Source organism: Maniola jurtina, chromosome 15, assembly GCF_905333055.1.
Source record: "Maniola jurtina chromosome 15, ilManJurt1.1, whole genome shotgun sequence".
Classification (NCBI taxonomy): domain Eukaryota; kingdom Metazoa; phylum Arthropoda; class Insecta; order Lepidoptera; family Nymphalidae; genus Maniola; species Maniola jurtina.
Genome location: NC_060043.1, coordinates 5,236,454 through 5,264,232, shown reverse-complemented (window position 1 = coordinate 5,264,232; position 27,779 = coordinate 5,236,454). Strand labels below are relative to the sequence as shown.

General features: G+C 35.8%; 5 protein-coding genes across 8 annotated transcripts in view; 2 read left to right on the top strand and 3 right to left on the bottom strand.

Moving 5' to 3' along the window:
* LOC123872632 (dual oxidase maturation factor 2) overlaps positions 1 to 3,540 on the top strand; it is an 83,218-nt gene extending 79,678 nt beyond the window's left edge. For both annotated transcript variants that reach the window (XM_045917021.1, XM_045917020.1), the window contains 3 exons: positions 985 to 1,137; positions 1,853 to 1,963; positions 2,097 to 3,540. In XM_045917021.1, coding sequence (XP_045772977.1) covers positions 985 to 1,137; positions 1,853 to 1,963; positions 2,097 to 2,145 — 313 coding nt within the window. In that variant the 3' untranslated portion in view covers positions 2,146 to 3,540. The remainder of the gene's footprint in view (positions 1 to 984; positions 1,138 to 1,852; positions 1,964 to 2,096) is intronic.
* On the bottom strand, positions 3,118 to 18,412 carry LOC123872628 (EF-hand domain-containing family member C2-like). Its single transcript, XM_045917017.1, has 16 exons — positions 18,142 to 18,412; positions 17,637 to 17,792; positions 17,085 to 17,235; positions 16,039 to 16,151; positions 15,603 to 15,692; positions 15,403 to 15,479; positions 15,138 to 15,303; positions 14,487 to 14,649; positions 13,457 to 13,640; positions 12,460 to 12,610; positions 11,681 to 11,869; positions 10,901 to 11,046; positions 10,684 to 10,800; positions 10,187 to 10,366; positions 9,161 to 9,302; positions 3,118 to 4,170 (listed from the first exon to the last, which is right to left on the bottom strand). The coding sequence occupies exons 1-16, from the start codon at positions 18,196 to 18,198 to the stop codon at positions 4,060 to 4,062; spliced, it is 2,193 nt and encodes a 730-aa protein (XP_045772973.1). The 5' UTR covers positions 18,199 to 18,412; the 3' UTR covers positions 3,118 to 4,059.
* Positions 18,413 to 18,528: 116 nt separating this feature from the next.
* On the top strand, positions 18,529 to 24,462 carry LOC123872630 (vacuolar fusion protein CCZ1 homolog). Its single transcript, XM_045917019.1, has 11 exons — positions 18,529 to 18,790; positions 18,876 to 18,973; positions 19,526 to 19,616; positions 19,772 to 19,834; positions 20,177 to 20,302; positions 20,404 to 20,576; positions 20,883 to 21,157; positions 21,489 to 21,673; positions 22,988 to 23,073; positions 23,566 to 23,693; positions 24,130 to 24,462. Exons 1-11 carry the CDS (start codon positions 18,719 to 18,721, stop codon positions 24,186 to 24,188), a joined length of 1,356 nt encoding a protein of 451 aa, XP_045772975.1. The 5' UTR covers positions 18,529 to 18,718; the 3' UTR covers positions 24,189 to 24,462.
* LOC123872629 (protein RFT1 homolog) lies at positions 24,341 to 26,130 on the bottom strand. The gene has a single exon (XM_045917018.1). The coding sequence runs from the start codon at positions 26,128 to 26,130 to the stop codon at positions 24,451 to 24,453; it is 1,680 nt and encodes a 559-aa protein (XP_045772974.1). The 3' UTR covers positions 24,341 to 24,450.
* Positions 26,115 to 26,964, bottom strand: LOC123872634 (ragulator complex protein LAMTOR4 homolog). Of its 3 annotated transcripts, none has more exons than XM_045917028.1 (3): positions 26,874 to 26,964; positions 26,642 to 26,780; positions 26,115 to 26,309 (listed from the first exon to the last, which is right to left on the bottom strand). In XM_045917028.1, the coding sequence occupies exons 2-3, from the start codon at positions 26,773 to 26,775 to the stop codon at positions 26,150 to 26,152; spliced, it is 294 nt and encodes a 97-aa protein (XP_045772984.1). In that variant the 5' UTR covers positions 26,776 to 26,780; positions 26,874 to 26,964; the 3' UTR covers positions 26,115 to 26,149. The 3 variants fall into 3 exon arrangements, with proteins under 3 accessions (XP_045772984.1, XP_045772985.1, XP_045772986.1); XM_045917029.1 differs by having other exon boundaries at positions 26,642 to 26,796; positions 26,874 to 26,960; XM_045917030.1 differs by having other exon boundaries at positions 26,642 to 26,796; positions 26,866 to 26,922.
* Between the last annotated feature and the right edge of the window lie 815 nt (positions 26,965 to 27,779).

Genomic DNA, 27,779 nt, shown 5'->3' with positions numbered 1-27,779 from the left:
GCACAAGGTTCTTTCAAACTTTCCTTACTCGCTTACCCGTATCACTTACAGCATCATGGAGATTTTAAGGTACTACCAAACATCGTAGCAATGTTTTTTTTATTTTACGTAGGTATATTTATTTTGGCAACCAGTAAGATTTTAACATGGTGTTATAAGGGGCGGATCAACAAATTCCTAAAAGGCCGACAACGCATTGGCGGTTTCTCGCTGCAAAATAATATGTTCATGGGCGGCGGTAATTACTAAACATTCCGCCTTCTCGTTTTCTCGCTATTTATATATTTGAAAGAATCTGTTATAAGTATTAAAAAGTTAGCTATAACGTAAAGAGTTGCAACCTATCTCTGTACCAAATAGATGGCGCCAGCGATTTCGTCCACGTGGGATTAAAAATCCTTTAAGAACTTTTTGATTTTCCGGACAAAAAGTAACCAATGTCTTGCATTTGTAATATTAGTATGGATTAGTAGGTATGCATAATATTTTGATTTTGCTCCAGACCTACATAATGTTTCACTCTGCCTATGTATCCTGTTAAAGTTTTAACTTTGAATAAATTTCACTATAGATTATCACGTCCGTTAAGACGCACAACGCCAAAAACGCAAAATGCCAAAAGACGTAAGACGGTACGCCGTACGCAGAATGCTAAATTTGCATAATACCCAGATACGCAAAGTGCCAAATCTCGAACGCCAAAGCGCATAATCCGTGAAATGCCAAATCGCTATGATAGTAAAATCAAGATTTGTTAAAATTTAGGCACCTCTTAAACTCCTTATATTTTAAGAACGCTTTGCTTAAACTACAAAATTTTGAGTTTGGCATTTTCAAACATTTCAATGTTGGCATTTTGAGTTTTGGCACTATGCTTACTTATTTGGTAACAAATTTTTCATTATTTGCAAAAGTCACAATTTTCTTTTTGGCATTTTGCGTTTTTGGCGTTGTGCGTCTAATCGATCACGTTTTTTCTGATAGGAGGCTGTCATCGAAAACCCGAGACTCGCAGCGGCATGTGTCAATGAACATAGTCAACGAGAGTAGGGGGCGGGACAACCCAGCCTTCGCTCCCGAGCAACGTAAACCAAATTCACCTTGGAGGTATCCTCTGTTTAGACGGCAAATTGACCGGTAATCATTTTATTACTTAAAGAGAATGCTTAACCAGAACTCACTCGAGTTTGAAGATGACTCTTTTCTACTATCATACCGCAAGGCATCGCAAGGGTCTGCACCCGTACGTAGTCGAAATCCCACGGAACGATTTGCCTCCTCGTTTCTAATTCGAACCGCAAGAATATACACGTCAGATTTCCGATAAATTTTTTCCAATCGTTTTCAATATGGGTACCTTTAAGTCGAGAGTAAATAAGCATCTTTTAGGCAAGCGCGCTCCATCTTAGGCTGGATCATCACTAGCCAGCAGGTCTGATTGCAGCCAAGCGCTAGTCTGTGAATATGAAAAAATTAAAAAAAATCATTTTGTTTAAAAGTCGTCACTGAAGGAAGATAAGACAAACTGGTAAAGCAAAATTAACGGCGCTCTCAGCGTATATTTAGGAATTTTGGTTTATCGTCATATTGATCTTGTCAGATTCGTCAACGCGAGTAACGAGTTTCGTCTACCAAAAACCACTTTATGTTTACCCTCCTATAACTCATCTATGAAGCCTTTTAAAAAGGTGGCAGAGCACACTGAGCAAGAAAATGCTAGCATAGCTAGCTTTGAAGAGAGAGAACTATCACTTGCACGCTATTTTAAAATCTATAAAAGCTTTTAATTATGTATGCCTAAGCCAATGTGATAATGTTGGTATACAATAAAATATTTTTATTCATATTCCAGCGCGGACTCGGCATCGAGTTTTGGGTCGAGTATAAACGGTAACAGTTCCGGTATCAAGATGTCACCACTGGCAAGCCCTTCTTCTGGCTCAGTCACTATGTCGCCACAGAGGTAAAAAATTATATCTATCTTCCTAAATGTACCTATTAGGCATAATAACTAATTTCATTTGAATTTTTTTCTGTTATTTCTATACCTAGTTAATATTAAAAGTATTTTTATTTGCAAAATATCTTTTTTCTAGGTATCGGCCTCAAATACCAGCGGCGGAACGAGTGAAAGATATGTGGTGAAAACAAAAAAATAGGACATTTGAAAAGTGTAGACTTATAAAAAAAAATCTTCTAGACAAAATTGCCGATCTCTTTAAATTGTGAAGGCGACTACGGTCAGCAGAAAACCTAAGTAAAAAAAGTATTATTTTATTCAAATGTAAACCTGAGGTGTAGTGATAGAATAAGTGTGTAGGGACTCTTAGATACGAGTATTATAAAGTGAAGTGTAAATATGTACCTATTAACTTTATTATTAGTACCTAAGTAAATTAAATAAATAAATTATCAGTTCCGTCCAGTGTCATAAGTAAAATAGTGAATATAAATTTTTGTACCTCGTAAAATCACGTAACTTTGATGTAGATGTAAGTAAAGTATACGAACATTTAGACACAAGTGAATACTTTGTGCCATTTGTAATATATTATCGAAAGACTCTATCACATGGTGAATATGTACCTATATCCATTCGCCTTGATCCCTATCGGCTTGCGTGTGGATCGAGTGCATTTTAAGAGTCCATAATATACACCACTACTTTTTAATTACTAACCATAAAAAATTTAAAAGTAAATACAAAAAATATATATTATTTTGGATACGTAATTACATTTTTTTTATTGAAAGTTTGCTTGTTTCTAAAATAAATATAAATATAATAAAATATGTGTGAACGCTATGAATAACGAAACATCATGTCAACGAAAGAATGAATGACTGCGTATCACATGTACGCTTCACAATGTTTTGACCAATTTTTATGAATATTTTAGAATAGGTACTTGATATACTGAATAGGCAGATTTTCTATGGTGATTAAAAATTGGTGGTGTTTAATTAATTATAATATTATCAAATAACCTTAATATGTATAAAATCATACCCAAACTCTTAAACAAAATTCCCAAAATTTGAGAGAGTCGATAGATGCAACTTTTCAGATTTAATAATATTATTGAAATGAAATTGTAACTTCCAAGTATTTAATTAAATATACAAACTTGAAATTTGTCATCCACGCTGCAATTTACCTACCTAATTAAAAAAGCGTATGTTTATATTGTTTTAAAGGTTTAAACTGTGGGTGGAAAGAAGTCATTTAGTAATTACATTTATTTTTAAGTTATTTATTGTAATAGTTGCCAAACACGTAGTTAATAAAATTATCATGTAAAACGCATTAAGCTGCGTGCCGTGTTTCTCTCTACACATAATATTGTTATCATCAATACAAATTCATTGCGACATTTTAATCATCTGCATCACATAGAATTTTACAAGAATAATTATTTTCAATGTTGTGAAAATGTGTTTCCAATAGTGATTATGTATTAGACCATCTCTTCATTAGTTGTAAAAAGTGAGAAAAAGAAAAGTTATATTTATTGTGATCAAAATATACCAATTGAGAACTTATATCTATATCTTTTATTTATTCCTGGCTGATTTTTTTTAAATCCCATGCGAACTCTGATTTTCAGCGCCATAGGTACCTACCTAGTCTCCAGAACGCCTGCTATGTTATAATTTTCGTCATCGATTGAGGCATGAAGAGCCAACACACAGACACACTGTTACATTTACATATGTATACAGGTAGTATTATATATACTTACTGATTTCACTCATAGGTACATTTCCAAGGCATGAAAAATCAATTTTTCTTAGATAAATAAGTCTAGGTTTGTCAGTTAAAACCCCTGTAGATGAAAATGCAAAGAAAACTGCAAAAATTTATTTCGATAAACTTCCCTAAAAACTCAATATCAAAATAGTTTATAAATTACTTATCAGTCAGTTAAACTAAATGCTAAAAAATTAGGAAAACAAGTGATGTTAAATGGGTTTTAAGTTATACCTTAATATAATTTTAAATTATATTTTGAGTCATAAGTAGGATAATTATGAAGTAAGGAAGTTATCCGATTTCCTTTATTGGGTTTGTTCTTTAACGAGGTGGTCGAGGTTCAGTTGGCACAAAAATGCTTCCCAATTGACGTAACCGTCATCTATTTCTGTATCCGCATCTGCCCAGAGTTTACACTGTGAAAAAATACATAATGTAATTAGAATGCTTACAACAACTTAGCACTATTAACTACCTAAACACGATCCAATACCAATAACCATTTGCCTCATACTTGTAGTTTTAGTCATTTAGTATTTTTCAAACTCGCAATGTATAACGTGCAACTCGTGGTCAATGTCTCATTGTTTACCGCAGCACCTAGCTACGCCACGTTCGTCAATTATAAAGATGTTTTATTTGTTTACATTGCAAACTTTAAAAAAAAACAGACTTTTAATTTTTTTCGCATTTTTTTTTGTGCTGTGTTAACAGAGCTCTCTCCGTCACTTACTCCATACAATCGTAGTTCCCATTTCATTTGAATATTAAGCAACCAAAGTTCATGAAATTTTGCAGACATAGTCTAGAAACTAATATCTGTGTCTGTGGTGTTTTAGATTTTTCTAAAAATATGTAGTTTTAAAATTACAGGGGCTCAAAGATTTGTATTTTTCTTTAAAAAAAGGCCCAACTTTGTGCTCGTTTTTCTAGACAACGAAGCAATTTAATGAAATTTGGAAAAACCACAGACCTAGAAAATTTAATGAATATTATGTAGTAAAAAAATTATCGTTATATATTTTATATTGTTATAATTATGTGGGAACTACGAAAACCAGAAATTACACCCAGAAATCTTGAAAATTTCGTGCTGTCTCGATTTGTGCAAGCGGGGTGGTGAAGTGCGGGGGACGACACGTGAAACTGACAGAAACGGACAGTCTAAACACACGGGCCACATTTAGACTGCACCCGACTCCAAACTTGTCGATAGGTCTAACTAAATACATTTCAACTTGCGTTAGACGTATGCGTTACCTACTCAGACGTTGCCTGTAGATAAAAATATGTCTCATGTTTGCTGGCAATAGCGTATGCATCAAACCCTGCAAGTTGCAACTCTCTTGCAACCTATTCCTCACGCAATACGCACAGCTTTAATATTATAATTTTTGACAATGTATACTATATGTAATGCCATATCACAGGTCACTCTCTGATTTATTGCTAACAATTTACTTCCAAATGCAAAGAAATCTAAGTGTGTTGAATTCACACTGCCCAATACCAGGACCTTAAATGACATAAATTCATTGATAAATAATCATATGTTGAAAATAAAGGAGAACCCCGTGTTTCTCGGTATAATGTTAGATGCAAAGCTTCTATGGAACACCCACATATCAACACTTGATGGTAAACTCAGCTCTGCTGCTTACACTGTTAGAAAAATTCGACAGGTACTGACGTGGAAACTGCAAAAATTGTATATTTTGACTATTTTCACTGTATTATGTCTTACAGACTCTTGCTATGAGATAAAGCGGTAGATATTGAGAAAAAAATGTATTACAGAAAAGGACAGGACGTGCAATTTATAATTTAAAACCGCGCGCTGCCATACATTAAAAATATAAGGAAATAAGTACCTTATCTATTATCTTATAGTAGCTTCTAAACATATTTACAACTAGCTAATGCCCGCAGCTTCGCTCGCGTGGATTTAGGTTTTTAAAAATCCCGATCCTTTCATTTCCCAGAACAAAAGTTGCCTCTCCGTAATAGCCCGTCCCCGGGATGCAACTTGTTTCTGTATCACGTAAGAATATTTAAACGGATTATCCTTTTCAAATCCCGAGGGATCACCAGGATTTAGGAATGCAATTTCTTACAGCATCAGGGTTGAGGTCAACGACAAAGTATTTACTTGGTATAGATACCTTCAATATCAATTAATAATCGACACTTTTTAAATCCCATTAGCTTTAGTAGTCAGGTCCCCTGCAACATCAGGATTGAGGAGTTGGAATCCAAATTTTTTATTGAACAATGTCGCAAACTTTCTTTATCGATTAAAAAAACTACCCAAAATTACGCAGTTAGGTTACCTGCCAAATTTCATGGTTTTGAGTCAACGGGAAGTACCCTAGAGGTTTTCTTGACACACACGACAGACAGAGAGATAGACAACAAAGTGATCCTATAAGAGTTCCGTTTTTCATTTTGAGGTACGAAACCCTAGAAAACGTAGGAACGGCATTCCGAACCAGTGGTAAATTTTTCTGACCATCCAAAAACACTTTGAAGTTTACCTAAAAGTTTACAGGAATAAAAATTTATCATTGTATTCCATTCCATTTCATTCTATTCCATTCTGTTCAAAGATAAATAGATAATAAAAATATTTGTCACCGAAACAATAATTTACGATACATCGACCAATATCAATTTTACTGATGACAATCTGACTATTACCAAAGTGAACGACTACTATAATATCTATTATATACGACTAACATAATATGTATTATAAATTGTGTGCCGTTTGCATTCTCACTAGGTTCTCATTAAGTTTGTTTTATTTGGTTAAACTTTCTGGCATTTATATTGTTATGACGTTTAATTGGCAAACAGTCTGTTTATTGGCTGAAACTCAAAAATTCAGCCAATCACAACAAAGAAAATATTGTAATAATGATTGATGCAGCTTTCTGTAATTGAAAACAAAATATTTGACATTAACTTGAATGTGACAGTGTTTTCCGAATAGGGTTGCCAGAGGCCCCGTATTTTACTGGTTACCCCGTATGTCAGGATAGAGAAACCGGTAATTATGAAAATAAAATACGGGGCAAATAAAACTAAATATTTTTAGGGTTCCGTAACTCAAAAGCAAAAAAAACTCTTATAGGATCACTTCGTTGTCTATCAGTCTGTCTGTCTTTCCGTCTGTCCGTCTGTCCATCTGTCCTTCTATCCGTCTGTCATGTGTTCATGAACAAATATTAGTATTTTCAATTTTCAAAGTAAGATAACTACATATATCAAGTGGGTTATCATATGAAAGGGCTTTACCTGTTCATTCTAAAACAGATTTTTATTTATTTTTATGCATATTTTTTTTAATGCATAACAGTTTTTGATTTCTCGTGTAAAATGTCGAAAAAAATACCCGAATCGGAACCCTCGGTGCGTGAGTCTGACTCGCACTTGGCTGGCGAAACCGAACACTGACGTTATGTCCAGTAGAAAGAATATTTTTCTTTTGCGGCAATGCGTAGCCGAAACCCACTCGATATTGATCATGGTCGTAGCCAAGGCGGCGGGGCTTGGTTTGAGGATGTTAGCCTTTTTTTATACAAGTTAGCCCGTGACTTTAATCTTTTCTAGTGGTAAGTGATGATGCAGTCTAATTTCTTGGCCGTTAGGGCCATACTAACCATATAACTAGCCATGACCGAAGCCTCCCACCAGACCAGAAATTTAGAAATGGCGACTGCGCCTGGGAAGCCGTCAAAAACCTAAGCCTAAAATAATACTTACACTATTTCTTGCATTTGCTTACCAATTTTTTTTTGGAAATATATCAAACATTTCGCGCTCACTTCACTCGCGCTTTGAATTTGTATTACTTGGTGTAAGCCCCGCAATTTCGTTTGCATGAATTTAGAGTTTTAAAAATTCCGTGGGGGATTTTCCGGGCTAAAAAGTTTATGTCTGGGATGCAAGTTACCTCTGAATAGTAAGTACCAAAATTTTGGTAAAGAAGATGGGCCGTAAAAGGGTAACAAATAGATAGGCAAATAGATATACTGTCGTATTTGTAATATTAGTATGGATAGGGAGCTTTAAAAATAAAATCTTGCTATGGCTAAACTCGTTTCCCTTTCACTTTAATTCTTTCTGTAATTGAACCAAAAACACTTACGCTCACTGCGCTCGCGCTTTTTTATTGTTGTATTTTATCTCACTGTCAAATTGAAAGGCGAAATTCCACTAACCAGGTAATTAGCCCATAAAGTTGAGCGAATGTTTTTTTCCTCATGACAGGATTCAGTTCCGGCCCTGATAAAACCTCTCCCGAAATCGATTCCTGGCTACGGCCATAGTATTGATACTGTGAAGGTGGAATTACAAGTTAAATGTAAATTTAAGTTAAAATGCAAAGATTGTATGCATGAAATGTATAACATTTTGCTTTACAAAACTAGAGTTTTTAAAAGCTATTTAAATAAATAAATCTTTTATTTAAAATCACATTGCAAACACAGTTCACCAATCAAGACACGGCAACATACAGAGAAAAAATACAAAACTTACAAATAAACTGAAATATCTAAATAGGCTTTCCATGCATTTCAGAGAGAACCACCGCCTATTTCTTCAAATACTTCAAATTTTTAAATTTCTTCAAATCTAAACCCCGTATTTTTGATGGTGGTAGCCTGTAAATCAAAAAGAGGCAGGTGGCAACCCTACTTGCAACATGACATTACAGAATGAAAAATTGTTTTCATTACTCGGTAAGCCTACTGCCATAGTTTCACAGAAAGTGTGACGGTAGTTGTGACCTCTGATTGGTCGACTCTCTTTCACTATTTGCTAAAATTGATGATTGCAACAACAATTTTTTCTTTTTTGTAATCAAAAACAGAACACGGACGTCATACAGGTTGACTAATTGCAATCATTTCTGACCGGCTAACATTGTTCCGCTAGTGGCTCAAACTCACTGTCGCAGCAAGAACATGGTAAATTCAGCCAATCACAGCAATTAGAATTGGTTATCACAAATGCACCGATCTAGGAACCGAGAATACACGAACCAGGGCAGATAGAGATGAGAACAATAATATCATACGTAGGAAATCGACGGAGGATCGTTGACAATGATCCTCTTAACAGTCATCAGTACGAGTACGGTAGTAGATTGATCACAAAACTAACAGCAAACAAAACATGTTAAGTCGTACTTATGAAAACATTATGGGGAACCCTGTATGCCTGAGTTTTCCAAAGGTGCCAATCCGCACTTAGCCAGCAGCGTGGTAAACTATGGCCAAACCCTTCTTATTTTAAAAGGTTATCAGTTGTGAGCCCGGGTTGATGATGATGATGATCATGATGATTGTCACTGACCACACACTGACCTATCAACAAAACGCAACTGAGTACTGTGCATACCTCTGTATCCTTTATCGGCGGTGCGTGACGCACAATCTTTATGTAGTCATCTTCAGTGAGATTGAAGACGGGTCTAGTTTGGAAGTCCAGGAATGACATCAGATCTTCGTATCGTATGTTACAGTTTTCATCCTTTTCAAGCCTATAAAAAGAAAAAGAGATGCCTATAATTTATAACCGAATTATATTTCGATGGAACACAATATTAAAATCACTTTATATGTTTTGAACTCCAAAAAAAGAAAGAAGGTAGGTACAGGAAAAACGCGCAACGTTCTGAGTTTCCCTGAACGAGCCTTTAATTTGGGCGTGCAAGAACGTTCTGATGCAAGTTAGCCCTCGACTGCGATCTCACTTGATGGTAAGTGACGATGCAGTTTAAAATGGAAACAGGCTAACTTGGAAGGGGTAGGTATGCCGTATGACAGTTTCATTAACCCTGGTCGGTTCCGGCAGCATCGTACCGGAACTTGGCGGCACGGCTTCGCTGGTAGGGTAGGTGGACGTGGCTCCACCTACCTTACCAGCAAAGCCATGCCGCCAAGTCTTCCACCAGATCAGACCAGAGACAATATTTTAGAATATAGAAAGAAAAACTTTTATTTTTGAAGCAATGTCTAACCTGCCTAACCTACGGGTTAGGTTATACCGGTCTAATACTTAAGCATTATTGTCAAAAAACCTCAAGCAGAAGAAGCGCCGGCATTAACTGTAAATATAAATTCCCAAACTACCCTTGCCAGCAATCGAACCCGGGCCCTCCCACTTACAAGACCACAGCACTTACCACTGCGCCAGGCACGTCATCAGCAGGTAAATATAGTTATCTCAAGTATACACTGTACCAGCTATACTCACGTATTTATTCGATGTAAGCCCGACTAGTTTCGAACCCATCCAGGGTCCTTTTTCATAGGGACTACGATATCTATACGTGAGTATAGCTGGAACAGTGTATACTTAAAATGGAAAATATAACTCACGATAGTTTAAGCAATAAAACACTTGATCTTGTTACAAACTTACACTTGCAACATACAGTCCATTAAGTCTCGGTTGATTGGCAGTCTGTGCGCGCGTAATATTTGTCGCAGCTGTTCCGCCGGCAACACTCCCGACCGGTTGACATCTGCGTGCATAAGACCTTCCCACAAACGCACTCGATCGTCCCACAAACCGCGTGTTAGCTCCGAAAAAACTAACGATCTAATAAAATTGTTACGAATTACGAAAAGTATTATAAATTACGAATATTTCATTGATATTTATTTCTTAACAAATCCATAGTAAATAATCAATTACTATTTTCTACATAATAAATCCACTACATAGCCGAAAAAATTAAGTATAAAAAATGGAGAGCAACGTGCAAATGCAGTCAAATTAACTATCTTCCAAAATTGAATTATAAATTCCTAGCTGTAACAAACGCTATGCAACAAATCCTTGAAGCGTTTGATACGATTATTATAATGTTAGGTAGGTACTCTTTACAAATATCTATTTATTAAATAATTATCTACCTGATCATCTCTCGACGAGGACTCTTCTCTTTTCCGGGATCACCTCGAAAGTATCGTATTAGAGTCAAAAATTCATGTTCAGTCATTTTTTCACACATGATTTCTTTTAACGCTTGCCTAAAAAAAGAATTTAACAATAAATAACGGATAAATGGTAGTTTTCACTAAAATAATATCAAAAATTTATATTATAATTATTATGAAATGGAATATTTACTTGAAGCATCTAACAGACATCAGCTCCTTCTTGTTAGGTAAGACGGCTTCCATGTATTTTGCTACAAAATTTTTGTAACCGTTCTCCTTAGAAGCCAGCGTCCTGCGAATCTTGTCCATTATCAAAGGAACATTTGCCATAGGATACTGAAAGAACACCATTCTTATAATAAAAGCCCAATGTAATAAATTATATTACAATTTTACATTACTTATAAAGATAAACGGCAAACGTAGACCTGGCCGTAGACGAACATCCTAGCTTAAGAACCTTCGCCAGAAGATAGAATAAATACTAAGTATGTAATATACCTATCAGAGGGATATAATATTATGTCCTAGAACTTGTGACAACATATATCAATCGATTGCGATGGTTACGCACCGCTGACTCAGGTCAAAAATATAATTATTATAATTATACCTATCAAAAATAAAAATTCGTCGGAAAAGCTTTTAGCGATTTCCAAGTATTGATTTGATAAATGTGTGAGGAAATAAATCCAAATGGCACAGTCACTCCTTAGCCCCTATAACGCATACCTACTATTTTAGTTGCTCTATTTCCAATTACTATGTAGCTAGTTATCAAACTAAGGGTGAGATTTATAGACCGCACTCAGACTTTGCTTAGACTTAAGATTGAGTTAAAACGAGATGGATTTACGTGAGAGACAATTGCATCTGTCTCGTTTTAAGTTGTCTGTCTTAAGTCTAAGCAAAGTCTGAGTGCTGTCTATAGATCTCAGCCTAAGACTTCAACAAAATGAATAGGAACTACCTCATTAGAATGAAGCTCCATGTATCTTAAAGCATATTCATCGGCCGCAATGAGTCGGAAGCGGTGCTTGTTGATGACCAGCTCATTGCCCACCCACATGTCCTTGTCCGTGTACGCTGGGGGTTCTTTTGGCACGAAAAATTCCACGTCTGGTAAGTACATTTTTTCACGCCTGAAAAATCTTCCGCCCTGCCAAGAGCAATTTTAACATTTTAAATTAATAAAATGAACCGATGACCTGAAGGTGGCGGGGAGCGGGTGGATAAGGAAGGCGGAGGACCGTGTTTGGTGGCGCACTCTTGGAAAGGGTTATGTCCAGCAGTGAAAGCTTACAGGCTGATGGAATGGAAAAATTAATGAAAAAAGTACCTAATAAAGAAAATAATTAATGAATTTCATGATAAAATTAGTAGGTACCTACGCAATTAGGTACTATGTACCTACCTATATTATAATTTTTGATTTATTTGTGTGTCAGTTTCTTGATTTAATGTCCTATAATCATACTGCAATGGAGCAACGGATTGACCTGATTTTTTTTACAAGGATATAAATTGAAGAGTACATAAAGACGAAATTGCGGGCATCAGCTAATTTATAGATTTTAAACGTCACAAAAATAATGTGTTGTGACCTGTTTCACAGTAATTTATCTATTTTATCTATCAAAACTTTATCTAACGAAAAATTTGACATTTTGACAGTTTTTTATTAGAAATCTGTCAAAATGTCATGCTTAAGTACATAGTGGTTTTTTTGGACGATTAATTTTTACGAACCTTAAAACCAGAGTTACGCTCGCCAAGTTCAAAAATTCCAATGGTGTCATCACACAAAAAATATTTGATTATAAAGTAGCGTTGTGCATCCACAGGGTTGTCATTAATTAACCTCGCGGCAAAACGGAGTATGTGGGAGTCAAATCCAACCCTGCAGTTCAAAAGCAATCTTTAAAAAAGTACAGTTGTGGTTAAAGAATTTTATTCTCAAAAGAAATTATACAAATTTCACTTAATGAGAAATTACAGTAATAAACTTAATATGTATAAGCAAATATCTTTCGGCACAGCGGTAAGAAACAACACAATCGTAAAATAGTAGCGGGTAAGGTAGTCTAATATCTAAATATCTATAATGTACCCGACAATGCTCTTACACATTGCACGAGCCGATTCAGATATTTTTAATCACAAAATCTTTAAGTTTCTTTTTGAAAATGTTTATCTTAGTAATATTTTTTATTTCTGTAGGTAATTTATTAAACATTTAGTTTAGTTTCAGACAGTTAACAAACAATTAGTTTCAGGTAATGAGAGCTCTGAATATGACTGGAGGGGTTTTCCCTTTGCCTAAGTACCTACTGTTCTCTCATACTTCGCGGTAAGCAAAAGATTGATTGACGACCTTATCGCGTACTTAGCTATATATTACATACACAACCCCTCCCTTGCTCAACTTCGTTTCATAACGTCAACTGTACTGAAATAGCTGTTAGTAAGATTGGTGCTAATGCTCAAAATTAAACTAAAATTACTCAATGGCCCAATGCTCGCTGCAGAAAAGGGAATCACCAAATTTAGACCTGTCAGAGTTTGTGTACAACAGAATTAGCAATGTCATTTAGATATCAGAATTCAGAATTTAATTCGATGGTTAGCTATAAGATAATTGGTGCAGTGACGTCATTTGCGCCGTAACTCGGCGAGTCCAATCATTCAGGTAGAATACCGTTGAAGCCTCTAAGTCTATATACTTACTAAATTATTATTATATTACCTGTCTTTATTAAGAAATTTCATAAAATCCCTATGTGGTGCTTTTGGTTCAACAGTTCGACAATTTTCAGCCGAATCGTCATAAGAACCATAACCGTTCCACGGCGGCAGCTGCCGTTCCGCCACATTTGTTGATATACACTCTGTGCCTTCATCTTTTGGCAAGGGCAAAGGAGTAAAGGCATCTGCAACAATTTATGAAACAAATCTAGACCGTCCAATCAATTTGTCGCGCTGGTAACTACAGAAGTTGAGGGATATTTTACAAAATCGAACGATCAACAATGCAATCCACCCCAGTCCCGGGTACTATTTGTCTAGTGATAAATATAATGTAGTCAAAACCCTAGATCACAATCATTATTATTCCAAAGCCATTATTATCCGGTAAGTTCATTTCATCGCTGAAGAGAGCGATGGAAGCATCTAGGCACGCTATTACAGTGTTCTACTGGATTGATCTGCTAACTGTGCCCACTAGAATCAAAACACTAGTCACATTATTCCAGTTACACTGCAACGCTGCTGCAGTAAAAGGATGTAAGTAAGTATCAACAGTCTTTTGTAAAGTATCTACAGTAAATGATTACTTAACACCTATCTAAATAACACACCTCGTTGGCCTCGTCCACAAACTAAAAGTCGCTCAGCGCGCTATGGAGCGAGCTATGTTGGGTATTACTCTCAGGGATAAAATCCGGAACGAGGAAATTCCCAGGAGAACAAAAGCGACCGACATAGCTCAAAGGATTAGCAAGCTGAAGTGGCAATGGACAGGCCATGTCTGTCGCAGAACTGACGGCCGTTGGGGCAGACGTGTTCTGGAGTGGAGACCGCGTACCGGTAAGCGCAGTGTGGGACGACCTCCAGCCCGCTGGACCGATGACCTGAAGAAGGTGGCAGGGAGCGGGTGGATGAGGAAGGCGGAGGACCGTGTTTGGTGGCGCGCTCTTGGAAAGGCCTATGTCCAGCAGTGGACGCTTACAGGCTGATGTATGGTATGGTATGGTATCTAAATAATATGTTTTTACCAAATCCATATGTAACACGGTAATACTCCTTGGTGAATGGATCGCAGTCAGTGAGAACGACCTTCCTTCCGTAAACGTTGATAACAGCTCCTATACTCAAATCTGCGGGGGTATATGACGCAAACTGTGGCCCTCCGGTCATCTCAATATGCGATGGAATTTTCTAGAAGAATAATTGTAACTTATTAGTTAGTAGAACACCTAATTAAAGTCACATGGTACAATTTGATAGACAATTTGTTCGACTTGCCAATCAAAATTCCAACTGCCAATCAAATGTAAAGCAGTTGGCGATAAATCTTCCGAGTAATATCATGTGTAAGTAACACAATAAAAATTGATGGCCAATCAAATTGTTCCATGTGGAATAGGCATTTAAGAGTCGCATTTATAATTAACTAGCTGACGCATTCGACTTCGTCCATGTGGATTTAGGTTTTTTAAAATCCCGTGAAACTATGATTTTCTGGGATAAAAACTAGCTTATGTTACTCTCCAGATCTTTAACAATTATACTATGCAAAAAATCACGTCGATCCGTCGCTCCGTTGCGACATTGAAGGGCAAAACAAAAAAAAACAATAACCAACAAATAAACACACTTTTGCATTTATAATAAGGGTAGTGATGTGTTTCTAATATTATACTTACTCTTGGTACCCTCATTCTTTTTAAAAACATAGGTCCAGCCTCCATTCCTGAATTTGGCGGAAGCACTTCCTTAATTTCTATAGTATCATCAGCCAAAAAGTAATGTATCTCTAAAAGATGTATGGTACCGAATTCAGAATCTCGATCATCCCAATATCCATGAAATCTGTTAATTAGGTGAAATAAAAACTTCGTGAAAAGATAAAGATAGAGCGGGATTATAGATATGTTTTCAAAGGTTCCTTTATTTTGACTTGTCACTTACCTTAAAACTTGTCTATCAAAATCCAGGAACTGTCGAAATGGCCGATGCTTGGGTGGCTTCGATGTATCTGGTGTTCTCTTAAAAATAAAATAATCGGTAAGTACTAATATTTTAACATAAGCTCCAATAATATAATTATTGTGACTTTTGCATTCGATAATAAATTGAATTCGCATGTCACTATCTGATTAAATTTATACCTCTATAGAATCTGGCCAATTTATTGGATCAGGAACGTTGATTCCAAGGCGATTCAGAAACACCCTTGTGAAGTTGTCACAATTAACGATCTACGAAAAAAGTTTAGTATTTATATCATAATATACTTATAAAAATATTGGATTGAAGTAATATTATGGTTAACGAGTAGCATGCACATGATATTCCCAAGGTAGGTATCGTCTAAGCGTACAAAGTGGAAAAATGCTTCTCCAATGTTAAAATGTTCAGATTAGGCAGTGCCTTTGGGCATCTATGAATTGCATCCATTATTGATTACTACGTGTACTAATGCAGCTATATAAACTGGCTACAAGAAACATTTATCTATGTTATTGGTGAAAACATATCTAAATTGATACCCACTAAGTACCCTTAAAATTCCCTGATCTGCAGTGCTGTAAATGATTTTCTTACCTTGAATACTTTTCCAAAGAAAGTAACTTCTCGCCCAATATTGAGATCAAGGACATCATAATATAAATCATAGCTAAATGGAAGGCGAATTCTTTGCCGACTTATAAGTGTACCTAAAATCATCGTAAAGTATGTATTTACTTTAGTAAAACCACAGATATATACCACTATAGGTATATGTATCCGTCTATCGGTTGTTTGAACTACGAACTAGTATGTGCCTTGCCCATTGCCACTTCAGCTTCGCAACCCATTGAGCTATGAAGGTCCCAACGTGTTAGAATATGGTGACCTCGCACCGGAAAGCGTAGCGCTGGAAGACCCTCCACCAGATGTCCACAGACATCAAACGAATCGCAGGGAGCCGCTACATTCAGGCGGCATGAGACCGTAGCGTGTGGAAGTCCCTACTAGATACTTATGTCCAGCAGTGATGTCTATCGGTCAATAATGACGTGATGTACCTTCTAGGTTTAAAGTACAGGTAAAACGTTACTCTCGATGCCTGATTGCCTGCCTCAGTTACTTAACTATGTCATGGCCGCGACTTTATACGCGTGGATTAAGGTTTTTCAAATTCCGGTGAGAACTTTTTTGAGTGGCAATGAGTTTTGTAGTCTCCTACCTATTTAAGCTTTTTTATAATGATCAATGCGAGACAATCAAATTGACTATCAGGAAACGCTTTCAGATCTGATTTGAATTATTATTCTGCAAATGAAGAGGGGATGGTCAGGAGTTATCGTGAAAATGAGCGCAAAGAGGATGTACGAATAAAACATCTAAATGTCTTTAATGAACTTTACGCCCATTTTCACGATACCTACCATTAAGAATACCTAGATACCAAGATACCTACCCTACATTACGAAATTAGTGGCTCGAAATTAGTTTCACGACATTATTTTCATTATCAAAGGCACCTCTAAAAGTTGCATTTCCAAATTAGACATTTACAAGTAACTACAATAAATAGAGAAATTAATATCGTGAAACTAATTTCGTAATGTAACTAGCGCTTAGTTCTCAAGTGCATACTATCTTACCTTGTGACAACCCACTGTTTTCAGTTCTAGGCTCTATCACCTTTATAGTGCCATCTTCAAGAAAGAATAGAATAACGACTTTGCGCAAAATATTATTGGATGCACGACTTTCTAGTAAAGTTTGTTGGAAAAATGCTTGAAATCGCAGAATCTAAAAAATATATTTATTGCAATATTTATTATAGGTATAGGTAGGTACATTGAAAAATAGCCAATACCCTTTCCTCTCTATTTATACGAAAAGCGTGTTCTAGGAGAAGACATCTACGAATATAAAGCTACTGATTCTGGGCGCAACTGAAAGCGCTAGAAATAGTCGGTAGGGTGGTACTAGCCACGGCCGTAGCCTCCCACCAGACCAGACTAGCGAAAATGATTTCAAAAGGACTTAAGGTTTTTAAAAATCCCGTGGTGATCTCTGATTTTCCGGGAAAAACTATGTAGATAGTCTATCCTATTCCAGAATACCAAGTAAATGATGTCTACAACCTCGTCCATGTGGAAAGTGAATGAAATTCAGAGGAAATCACTCGTAACTACGTAGATACGTACATTCTTATCAAACATAACCCAAGTGGGCAGATCCGGCGCCTGTTTTCTACAATACAGCGAAGGCACGCGATTCACCCCCTCCGGCTTGTCCACCAACATGTTTACTTTATCGATAGTCGTGAATATTGGTCGGACGCCGAAATTTGTCTTGCCGATCTGAAATTAAACGGCATTTTTTGGTGTTAGGCGTTACTTTGCGGAATGCATGATACCTATACAAAGAATCCGCCAAAGCAGACAAGTCTGTCTGGTATTGTACGGCAAGGATGTTAGGTGTGACGGAAGGATGATGCTCTAGTGTAGGAGTGAAAGTAGGTATGCTTTAGATTTGCTTGGTGTTGTGTGCTGGTGGTTCGTATTGCTTGCTTTTCCATCTTCTCTAGTAGTGGAAGGGCGACGGTGGATATCACGTGCTGCACATTCTAGTTTCTACCATACCGATCTGTCTGTTTTGACGGATTGTAGCAAAAGATAAAACTTTCGTTTCCACGAAATTTTCACTTACCATAGGATTAGTGCCATATCCAGGCAGTAATGGTAAACGCGGATTTCGTATAGCCATGATTAGTAGCTATGGTAGTGACTTCTGAGATGCTTCTCACTGCGAAAAACTCGATACAATACTAAAGTAAATGTTTTCAAAACATATTTAAAATCATGTTCAAAATTCGCCCAACATTTTAATATGATTGGGGATTGAAATATTTATCTGGTTTCTATGGAAACAGTGCAAAATTATGCACATTTCGTGTTATTTAGTTACCTACCCACCAGCACCAGTTATAGTGTAAAACCAAAAACGTAAATAGAAACACTGGCTTCTAAATGTCATTGTTAATCAAAAATGAAGCGACAGCGAATGTCTTTATGACATTGTGAAAAGTCAAAATCATAGGTCAAAACTGTCAATCAAAACTCAAAACAAACATCAAACAAAACATCTATATAAAATTAGAAACCATTTAGAAGTTAGAAATAAAAATCTTAAAAAACATTATGTGTACTAAAGTTATTTACTAGCAGGAACCATTTCAACTGTCATGATTTAATTTAATTGCGAAGTGCTAATAAAGGATTCCATAATGATTGATGTGAAAAGCAAAGTTAATTCTTTTTTCATTTTTAACTCTACTTTTGGACCAAGGGAGGGTGAAGTAAGTAATGTTTTTGTAAATTCTTCTTTTATATTTTGCATTATATTAGGTACATTAAAGTTTTTATGACTTCTGTTCGTTTCAGGAACTAAAAAGAATTATATTTTTTCATCCCAATCAAGTGACACCTCATGCTCAAAAAATACAAGTTGGACTATGTGAAGCAGTTGTTCAATTTATGACGTGAGTTTTAATAGTTATAATATGTATTACATACAGTACCCAATGATGTATATTATCATGCACCATACCTTCGTAACATAATCTCCACTATAGTAGGTATTTTTTAACCCCCAACCCAAAAAGAGGGGTGTTATAAGTTTGACGTGTGTATCTGTGTGTCTGTGTATCTGTGTATCTGTCTGTGGCACCGTAGCGCCTAAACTAACCGATTTTAATTTAGTTTTTTTGTTTGAAAGGTGGCTTGATCAAGAGTGTTCTTAGCTATAATCCAAGAAAATCGGTTCAACCATTTGAAAGTTATCAGCTCTTTTCTAGTTACTGTAACCTTCACTTGTCGGGGGTGTTATAAATTTTTAATTTACACTTGTTCCTACTAATCCTTAGGTACTTATGATATTATGGATTCTAAAATGTCTTATCTACTAAACAGATGTTCACAAAACTTTACTTATTCACATGCATCCTGAAAGGACAAGGTGTAACTTGTGCAATTGACTAGTGGGTTATAGTGGATTTTGTTGTGAATGAAAGTAACCACTGTTATTGTTTTAGGACATTTTCAACCGAACCATGTGAGGCACTACAGACACAAACCAAGAGGTATATCTTCTACCAACCAGAGAAAGACTATTGGATGGTGCTGGTAATATTTAAAAAAAAAAATTGTTTTATGACTAGCTTTTACTCGCGACTTCTGCCATGTAATATATAGAACTCAGAAATAATGTAACTATCTGAATCAGGTCTATAATTCCTCTTTATAATATTAATTAACTAACAGTAGAAACATTTTCATAGGTGGTAAGAATACCCTATGCAACCAAAGCTGCAACAGGAGCAGGCAATGAAAAGAAAGACATAGTAAGTAGATAAAAGTTATACTTTTCCAAAAATATATTGGGGGAGACAGTAAGACACTAGATATATTCTGCAACTGCAGCAGTTCTGTTCATCGTCTAGCAGCCCAGGCCCAAGACATTAATTTACTGTCTTTTTCTAAAAAGCAGCTAACCTCCAAAACCCTTAAAAATATAGTCCGCTAAAGGTTGAGATGGCAACAGGGATGATGACTACTAATCGAATCAGTGACTTTTTAATAAACGTCAAAACACTTGCACTATGCTTACTGTTATGGTGTCATCACTCTAGAATGTGTTCAGTTTTTTTATTTTGAATGTATCTTTTACAGTCTTCTTTTTCCAGATAGAGCCTTCTGTGATGCAAGATTTTCTTGTGTCAGCATATAAAATGTTCAGAATGTTTATAGGACCAATGAAAGACATTCCACCTGAAGATATTTATGCCAAATGTGAACAATTCTTCACACCTGTAAGATTTACTATTCTTCATATTATAAATTTTAGATGCAGCATTGTGTAAGCTGAATAGTAGTGATATGATAGTGATAATTTAAATTTGTCTTTTTTCAGTACATAATGTCAAGAAATATTCCTAATGATATAACTAATGTGATACAAGGAATAAACTACTTGCCTCTAGAGAAGAACTCATTTTTCAAAGTAGTATGCTTCATAGATCTACTAGAAATCAATTATCCTGACTTCAAATGTGTTTCTTTTGTCTACAATGATAAACTCATTTGGTAAGAACATTTTAATGTTTGACCACACATCCATTTATTGACTTGAGATGAGCCAATGTTGCTTATCAAATCATTAACCAAAGAGCAGACCTGATAAGGAGATGAGATTTGTTTAGCTAACCAATCCGATTTTGACGAAATTTGGTACCTGAAACGGCAGTAGACTAAGTACTTTTTATTCTGAAAAACTTCAAGAGTGCCCACAGGATTTTTGAAACAGTTAAATCCACATGAATGAAGTATAATGATAAACTTATAAACCAAATTCACTGACATCATCTAGTTCATAATTTATTGAAATTACAGGAATGGCCTAGCAACAAGTGATATGCTAACCTTATACCAGTATCTAGTCCAAACATTGCTTCCGAAGCAAGTTGAGAAGGAGATCCAAGGTGGCGCAGTGACGGCAGCGCAACGGCACGGCCGATACATAAGCCCTCCAGATGGCATTCGGAATGCTGACGACTTACTGAAGCTTCACAAAGTATACCTTATGCGCGAGGATGATTCTGAAACTAAGCTGTACTACCTTGTTATCTATAGAACACTTAGTGCAACTGTTTGTTTCACTGTTGATGGTAAGACCCATTTTTTGTTAACCGAGGGAAATCTTAAATTTTTTAACCCCCCACCCAAAAAGAGGGGTGTTATAAATTTGACGTGTGTATCTGTGTATCTGTCTGTGGCATCGTAGCTCCTAAACTAATGAACCAATTTTAATTTAGTTGTTTTTGTTTGAAAGGTGGCTTTAGAGTGTTCCTAGCTATAATCCAAGAAAATCGGTCCAGCCGTTTAAAGTTATCAGCTCTTTTCTAGTTACTGTATAACCTTTACTTCTCAGACTCAGTTACTGTAAACTTCACTTGTCGGACTTAAAACTGGAAATGCAAAGCCCTGTTTTTTTTACAGTTAACACAACCCTCAGCATAGATACATTCAGGGCTCTAGATGCTTTCATCGGACCACAACTGTCCACGATAGCGTCCTCCATAAGCGAGCAATGCGCGCTCCATGCGTTGCAAAGTGCACAGCTCTCGAATACGGACCACAGCTTTATATATTTCAACAGACTCAACTTGGCTTACAAAACTTCCGTAAATTTCTTTTTTTTATTGAAAATCTATACTAATAAATAAAATTGGAGTGTCTGTCTGTAATTTCGAAATAACTACCTCATATTAAGCTCATATGGTTATTTGAATGATACCAACACCGAATCACACGTTTTTAAAATTTTTGTCTGTCTGTCTGTCTGTCTGTCTGTCTGTCTGTCTGTCTGTTTGAAAAGGCTAATCTTGGGAACGGCTGAACCGATTTTGACGGGATTTTCACAGACAAGTAGAGAATTTATCAGGGAGTAACATAGGCTACTTTTTTAACCGACTTTCAAAAAGGGAGTTGTGTTTTTCTACCTATGTACACCGAAATCTCCGAGATTTCTGAACCGATTTGCGTCATTTCTTTTTTAATCGATAGAGGAACTTTGCGACATTGTTTCATAAAAAATTTGGAGTCCAACTCCTCAATCCTGATGCTGCAGGGGATCTGACCAATCCACGCGGGCGAAGCTGCGGGCATCAGCTAGTATTACAATAAAACTTAAAGCTAGCCTTATCTAATTACTATACAAATCATGCCCGCGTGGAATGGTGCCAAGAATACTGGCTGCATTTCCACGCTGGACAGCCAGGCTGATCCATTGCGCAAAATATGAGCCAGCCCTTCTGTCACCGGATGAGGCTATTACACGCGGTGAAATGTCTCGTAAAAATTTTTTTAGCACTTCCGTAAGTAGCAAAATTAACGATTACAGCGCTTCTTGGTGGCCTATAAAAGTTTGTTTTCTAAAAAGAATATAAGTGATATTGTCATGACTAATATTCCCCTTTTCCTCCAACTAAGCGTAAATCTTGTGCTAAGAGTAGGCACGACAATAGTGCAACGGGTGGGGTTTGAACCGCCGACCTTTCAGATTTCAGTCCGCTCCTTTAACCATTGAGCTACTGAGACTTTTAAAATGAGATTTTAAGTAAAACATAGCTAAAACCCTTTTGAGATGATAGATGTGTAAAACTAAAAAAGCTCATCAAAATCGGTTCAGTTGTTTTCTGGAAAATGGCAAGACAACAATAAATGGTGCAGTCTTGTTAATTTTTTTAATAAAAAAATTTTTTTTTGTTTAATCTTGTTAATTGCGAGTCTGTCTGTTATCTTTTCACGGCCCATCCGTTTAACCAATTTTGACGTTTGGTACATCCTGTAGTGCATCCTGGAGATGGATATAAGCTACATTTTATCCTGGACTACCCATGGGATTTTTATAAAAGCTTAATCCGCGCAGGTGTCGACGCGGGCATCATCTAGTCCTAATAATGTTTAAAAAATATTGACCTATTGTTTTTCCTTAGTCACCAGGCAATTCGTTAACACCATCAACAGCAATAAAACCAGAAGTTTTAAGTATAATTGCCGGTATACACTCTGAAAGAAAAAGGTAACTATACAAACTACAAAAATATTACTACCTATCCTCTCGACTTCGTTCGCGACTATGTGCCGCCTATTGGATCCTAGGATCCTACCATAGCTGTAAATCTTGACAAAACAAATATATTATTGTGGGAGTATGACCCTAATCAATCTGATCGTTTTATTGATGATTGATCGATGACTAGATCAACTATTGAGTAGCATTTATAGTTACCAATGATTTATGCCGTATATTAGTATAGATCATGGCTCAACAATCTGAACCAATCTTGATAATCTGAAGTTTGGGACTGAGATGGCTTGCATCCTGGAGACAAGGATATACTTACTTATCTAAAAACTTTTTATGCTCAAAAATAAAAAGGTTCAATTCCCACGGGAAAAAACCTGAAATCCACGCGTACACAGTCAGCTCTGTCAACTAGTATAATAAAATTTTTTATTTTATTTTACCTACTTTTAAAATATTATTCCTACTTGAGTTATTTTTTTTTAGCCTAGGAAATTATGGTGAAATTATTATCAAAACACCAGACGAATATTGGATCTCTGGAAAATCTTCGAATGACAGAGAGTTTTATGTTATCATTCAAGAGAAAAATGCAAATCTAAAGGATATAGCAGGTAATATTATTACCTAGTTCATCCATACTAATATAATGAATGCAAAAATATCTGTCTGCCAGTTTTTCACAGCCCAACAGTTCCGATTTTTATGGGTCTAGATTTAGCTTAGGTATATCCCGGGGACAGATATAGGCTACTTTTTATCCCGGAAAATCAGACTTCTCAAGGGAGTCTCAAAGGCCCATCCATTTAACCAATTTGTATGAAATATGGTACAGAGGTAGCTTGCGTCCCGGAAATTGACATAGGCAACTTTTATCCCGGGAAAGCAGAGTTCCCACGCGGTAGTTTTAAAAACCTAGATCCACGCGAACGAAATCGCGGGCATCATCTAGTCTAGTATGAAATAATTAGGAATTGTATTAATCCTTTTATTTTGTGGTATGATCATGAAAATACTAAAAAGTAATTTCATAAAATATAATTATTACAGATGAGGTAAGGAGAATATGTGAAGATCAAATGAAAGGCATTTTCTTTTATCCCATGTGAAAATTGTGATTATTATTGTATTGTAATCAACAAAAATCAATGAAATTAAAATGATTTTACTATCTATTGTTAAAGCTGATAATATGTTGTGTATATTTAAAATGAAATGAAACATTATATTTTATGGTTAGATAAAATAAAACTGCTTTTTGTAAAGGCAACAAGTGTTATACTTCTTTATTAATAATTACAAATAATACAGATATATCTTATTTACATTTATTAATATAATTAATTATATAAGCCTGATAATAAACGAATGCTAATCTGTTGACACTTTCTCTTCTTTACTCCCTACAAACTTTCTGTATGTTTTAATCACAAGATCCTTATTCTCATACCCCCATGATAATAAGACGAAGGCCAAGCATACTGCTCCGATAGCTACATGTGTTAAAATGGAATTACGAGAAAACCTATTCTCTGATATTTTACAAATGCAACCAGCAATAAACAAAGTGAATAAGAATATTTTGCCTACATTGAGACCATCTAGAGGTCTGTAATCAGTGTCCTTACATTTATTATTTATGAAATGTATACTATGCAAGATTCTAGCAAACATATTTATGCAGTTGGAAATGATAAATCCTACAGGTCCTAAAACATAAGTTAATCCATAGGATAACAATAAGAAGCTTATGGAAAAGAAAACCATCAGATAATTGTAACTATTCAACTGAGCACTGGTCATGGTGGCAAAGGTATAGCATTCAGTTATGCCATTGATTGCCATCAGTACTATAGCTAAGCAATGGCTTCGAAGCAGCTGAACTGGTAAACCGCTTGCCACAAATGCCTCCCCGCCATACAAAATCAAAAGTGTATGAGAATAACTCAAACCAAATACGAGAACTATTAAACCAATAGAAGTTACAGTCTTGCAAACTTGTGATAAGACTGTGCAAGATTCTTGGATCTTGTTCTGGTCTTGCTTATACAGAGGCAAATCTCTGCTCACCATCTGGGTGAAATAAAAATAGCTGCTATCTTCTATAGGGCGAAATACAAATCTAGCAGCTAAACTTCCTAAATTGTTTACAACATCGTAGGTTGCTTGTTCAGCAAAACTCATCACTGGACTGGCAGACATCACATACTTTTCACCCTCAGTCAGCAGCTGTTTGACAACACCCTGCTTCGCAAAACTTAGTGTGAGAGTATTTAATTTTTTGTTAAAAGTAGAATTAACAGTGCCTAAATATTTAGGCAAAAAATCTCTAAGAGATGTAAAACTGAAGTCATCCATATTACTGTACATTTTTTCTAACATACTATTGGGAAGATATCTACTTTTCAATGCACCCTTGGCATATAGTGGTTTACATTTGATGTACCAATAGAAGAAGCAGTAATATGCCAGTACAATGGCTCCAATGCTCCCCACTTGTGCCACTGAAAACGCTATAAGAGCTAACGACCTATCATATATTATGATAGACAGAAATAGTGTGGTTCTTACAAAAATATGCAAGGTATCGAGAATAACTTTAAGTTTAACAAAACAGAATAATTGTGCTACAAGAGCCATATTTGCTGAACAAAGTTCCAAAATACATGATAATGCAACACTCCAACAGCCAAACTCATATTGAAATGCATGCTCTGGATGACCTAATGGTAATATATTTAGCCAGACGTAAACAAAGACCAGAGACAAGATACAACTTATGGGAACCGATAGCCAGATTTGATTTATAATTTGATTCCAGCTAAACTCATCTCTTTGACCTATACAGGCACGATGAAATGGTTCTCTACTCAGGAAAAGTATTGTGCTTTCAAGTAGCAGCAATCTAACATTCATTATTCCTATGACTTCATGTCCCACATTTCTAATAACCCATGCATTTATAATAAAAGTTATACATCGAAACAAAATTTGTAGTAGTATATTGAAAGATGCATTTTCAAGGCTGCTCATTAATAAATTTCGGCCCATTTTGATTTAAGTTTTAAGTTCACACATTCACGGCAATACTCTCAGATGAAGATGTGAGTATGCTTCTTTTTACGACATATATTTTCTTATTGGATATGCATATTATATACCAGTGGTCATCATAAGTTATAGTTATTTTTTTGAACTTTTCATCAGGACCGAAAGCCACAGGATCAATGCTGTAAAAAAATAGATGAGTTACAGTCTTAACTACAGAGATATGGCTAATATTCAAAGGTAGGTAGAAACTCAAAACATTGTAATTTGTGACTAATTATTCTGTACACAATCTCTAAGCTAAATAGACACGATGTAAATGGAGTGCTATGTTTTTTCTCAGGGAGCGATTAGGGAGCATTAAGAAAGGTATAGCAATACAATTAAACATGTCATTTAACACTTTAGTTTACAACCAAATTAGCCACAATTACAGTACAAACGTCAATGACGTGGTTAAATATGTTTGGAAGATAAAAGTAGGATAAAGAATACGGTCACTACGTGTATGTACCTATTGGATATGCTGATAAGATCCGTTATGATGGTTGCAACACGTTCGTCGTTCTCCAGCTCACCACCTGACTCCAGGACTGCTCCGTCTTCAGTTAATATTAAGTACCCAAGTTGGTCTGGAATTTTTTCCATTATAGCTGAAATCGTGACATACTGAACTATAAAATAATATCATTAAATATCAACTTTTGCATAACATGTATTGTATTAAATCTTTAATACATAGGTACCTTCGATAAAATAGCGTTTTTATTTTTGCTCACAATCAAAATATGATGACCACAGACTAATAACAAATTTCAAACAATAAATACTGACAAAGTGATTTTTTATGTTGGTAACTGGCTTTGCGGCTCTAGGATCCAGTCTTTTAAGCATAGAGATAGTTTCATCCAAGCTTTTAAGCCTAAAATGGACAAGTTTCATTCTCTCGTCTGAATTGACAAGTTTGACTGTGAAGCAACTGTGAAGAATTTGCCATAGAATAATAGTCCACATTGATGATCTGTGGCGCAACTGTAATTCGCAGTTTAATCAGCTCTTAGATGATATTGTTCCGTATAATAGCCCTAATAATAGTATTATAGCTCGGTAGTTCACGAAATAGGCTGGCTTAAGAAAAAGTTTGAATCCAAAGCTGTAAAGCCAGTTAAAAAATCGTGGGTCGGAATCATAGTCTAGGATGGTCTAGGATATCGGAATCGTTTTGTGGTCGTATGGTCGTAGCATAGTCACCAGACAAAGAATCAAGATGGACTTGTCAGACACGTGTACCCGAAAGGGACTATATGATATAATACGTCCATGAAAGGAACAAAACAACAGAACAAAATATCGTACTTATAAAATATGAAAGGTTATGTTTCATAATTTGAGCTTGCTGCAACTGTTACAGTTAATACACAGCAATAGCTTAATAAATGGCTTTCTACACACCTTCATCGTTAAATTTTAAACTGAAAACTAAATAAAAACTCACGATATTTGCAATAAATTACCATCATAGATTTCATAGTTTAGCTTTTTAACAAAAGCTAGACTAGCTAGAACAAAGACAAAAAAAATGTATTTTCGCAATCTTCAGAGCTTTTCCATACATAGCTTTTCTAACAAGGTATTATGGTATTATTATTTTG

What these genes read in the sequence shown, in the direction of transcription:
- LOC123872628 (XM_045917017.1), bottom strand. Translation starts at nt 18,198, where the DNA reads ATGGCTATACGAAATCCGCGTTTACCATTACTGCCTGGATATGGCACT. An exon ending in GATATGGCACTAATCCTATG is followed by an intron (nt 17,793 to 18,141) that starts GTAAGTGAAAAT and finishes GTTTAATTTCAG; the next exon opens with ATCGGCAAGACAAATTTCGG. An exon ending in AGCGTAACTCTGGTTTTAAG is followed by an intron (nt 11,870 to 12,459) that starts GTTCGTAAAAAT and finishes TGCTCTTGGCAG; the next exon opens with GGCGGAAGATTTTTCAGGCG.
- LOC123872630 (XM_045917019.1), top strand. Translation starts at nt 18,719, where the DNA reads ATGATTGATGTGAAAAGCAAAGTTAATTCTTTTTTCATTTTTAACTCT. An exon ending in AAGACTATTGGATGGTGCTG is followed by an intron (nt 19,617 to 19,771) that starts GTAATATTTAAA and finishes ACATTTTCATAG; the next exon opens with GTGGTAAGAATACCCTATGC. An exon ending in GCAATGAAAAGAAAGACATA is followed by an intron (nt 19,835 to 20,176) that starts GTAAGTAGATAA and finishes TTCTTTTTCCAG; the next exon opens with ATAGAGCCTTCTGTGATGCA.
- LOC123872629 (XM_045917018.1), bottom strand. Translation starts at nt 26,130, where the DNA reads ATGGGCCGAAATTTATTAATGAGCAGCCTTGAAAATGCATCTTTCAAT.
- LOC123872634 (XM_045917028.1), bottom strand. Translation starts at nt 26,775, where the DNA reads ATGGAAAAAATTCCAGACCAACTTGGGTACTTAATATTAACTGAAGAC. An exon ending in CTTATCAGCATATCCAATAG is followed by an intron (nt 26,310 to 26,641) that starts GTACATACACGT and finishes ATTTTTTTACAG; the next exon opens with CATTGATCCTGTGGCTTTCG.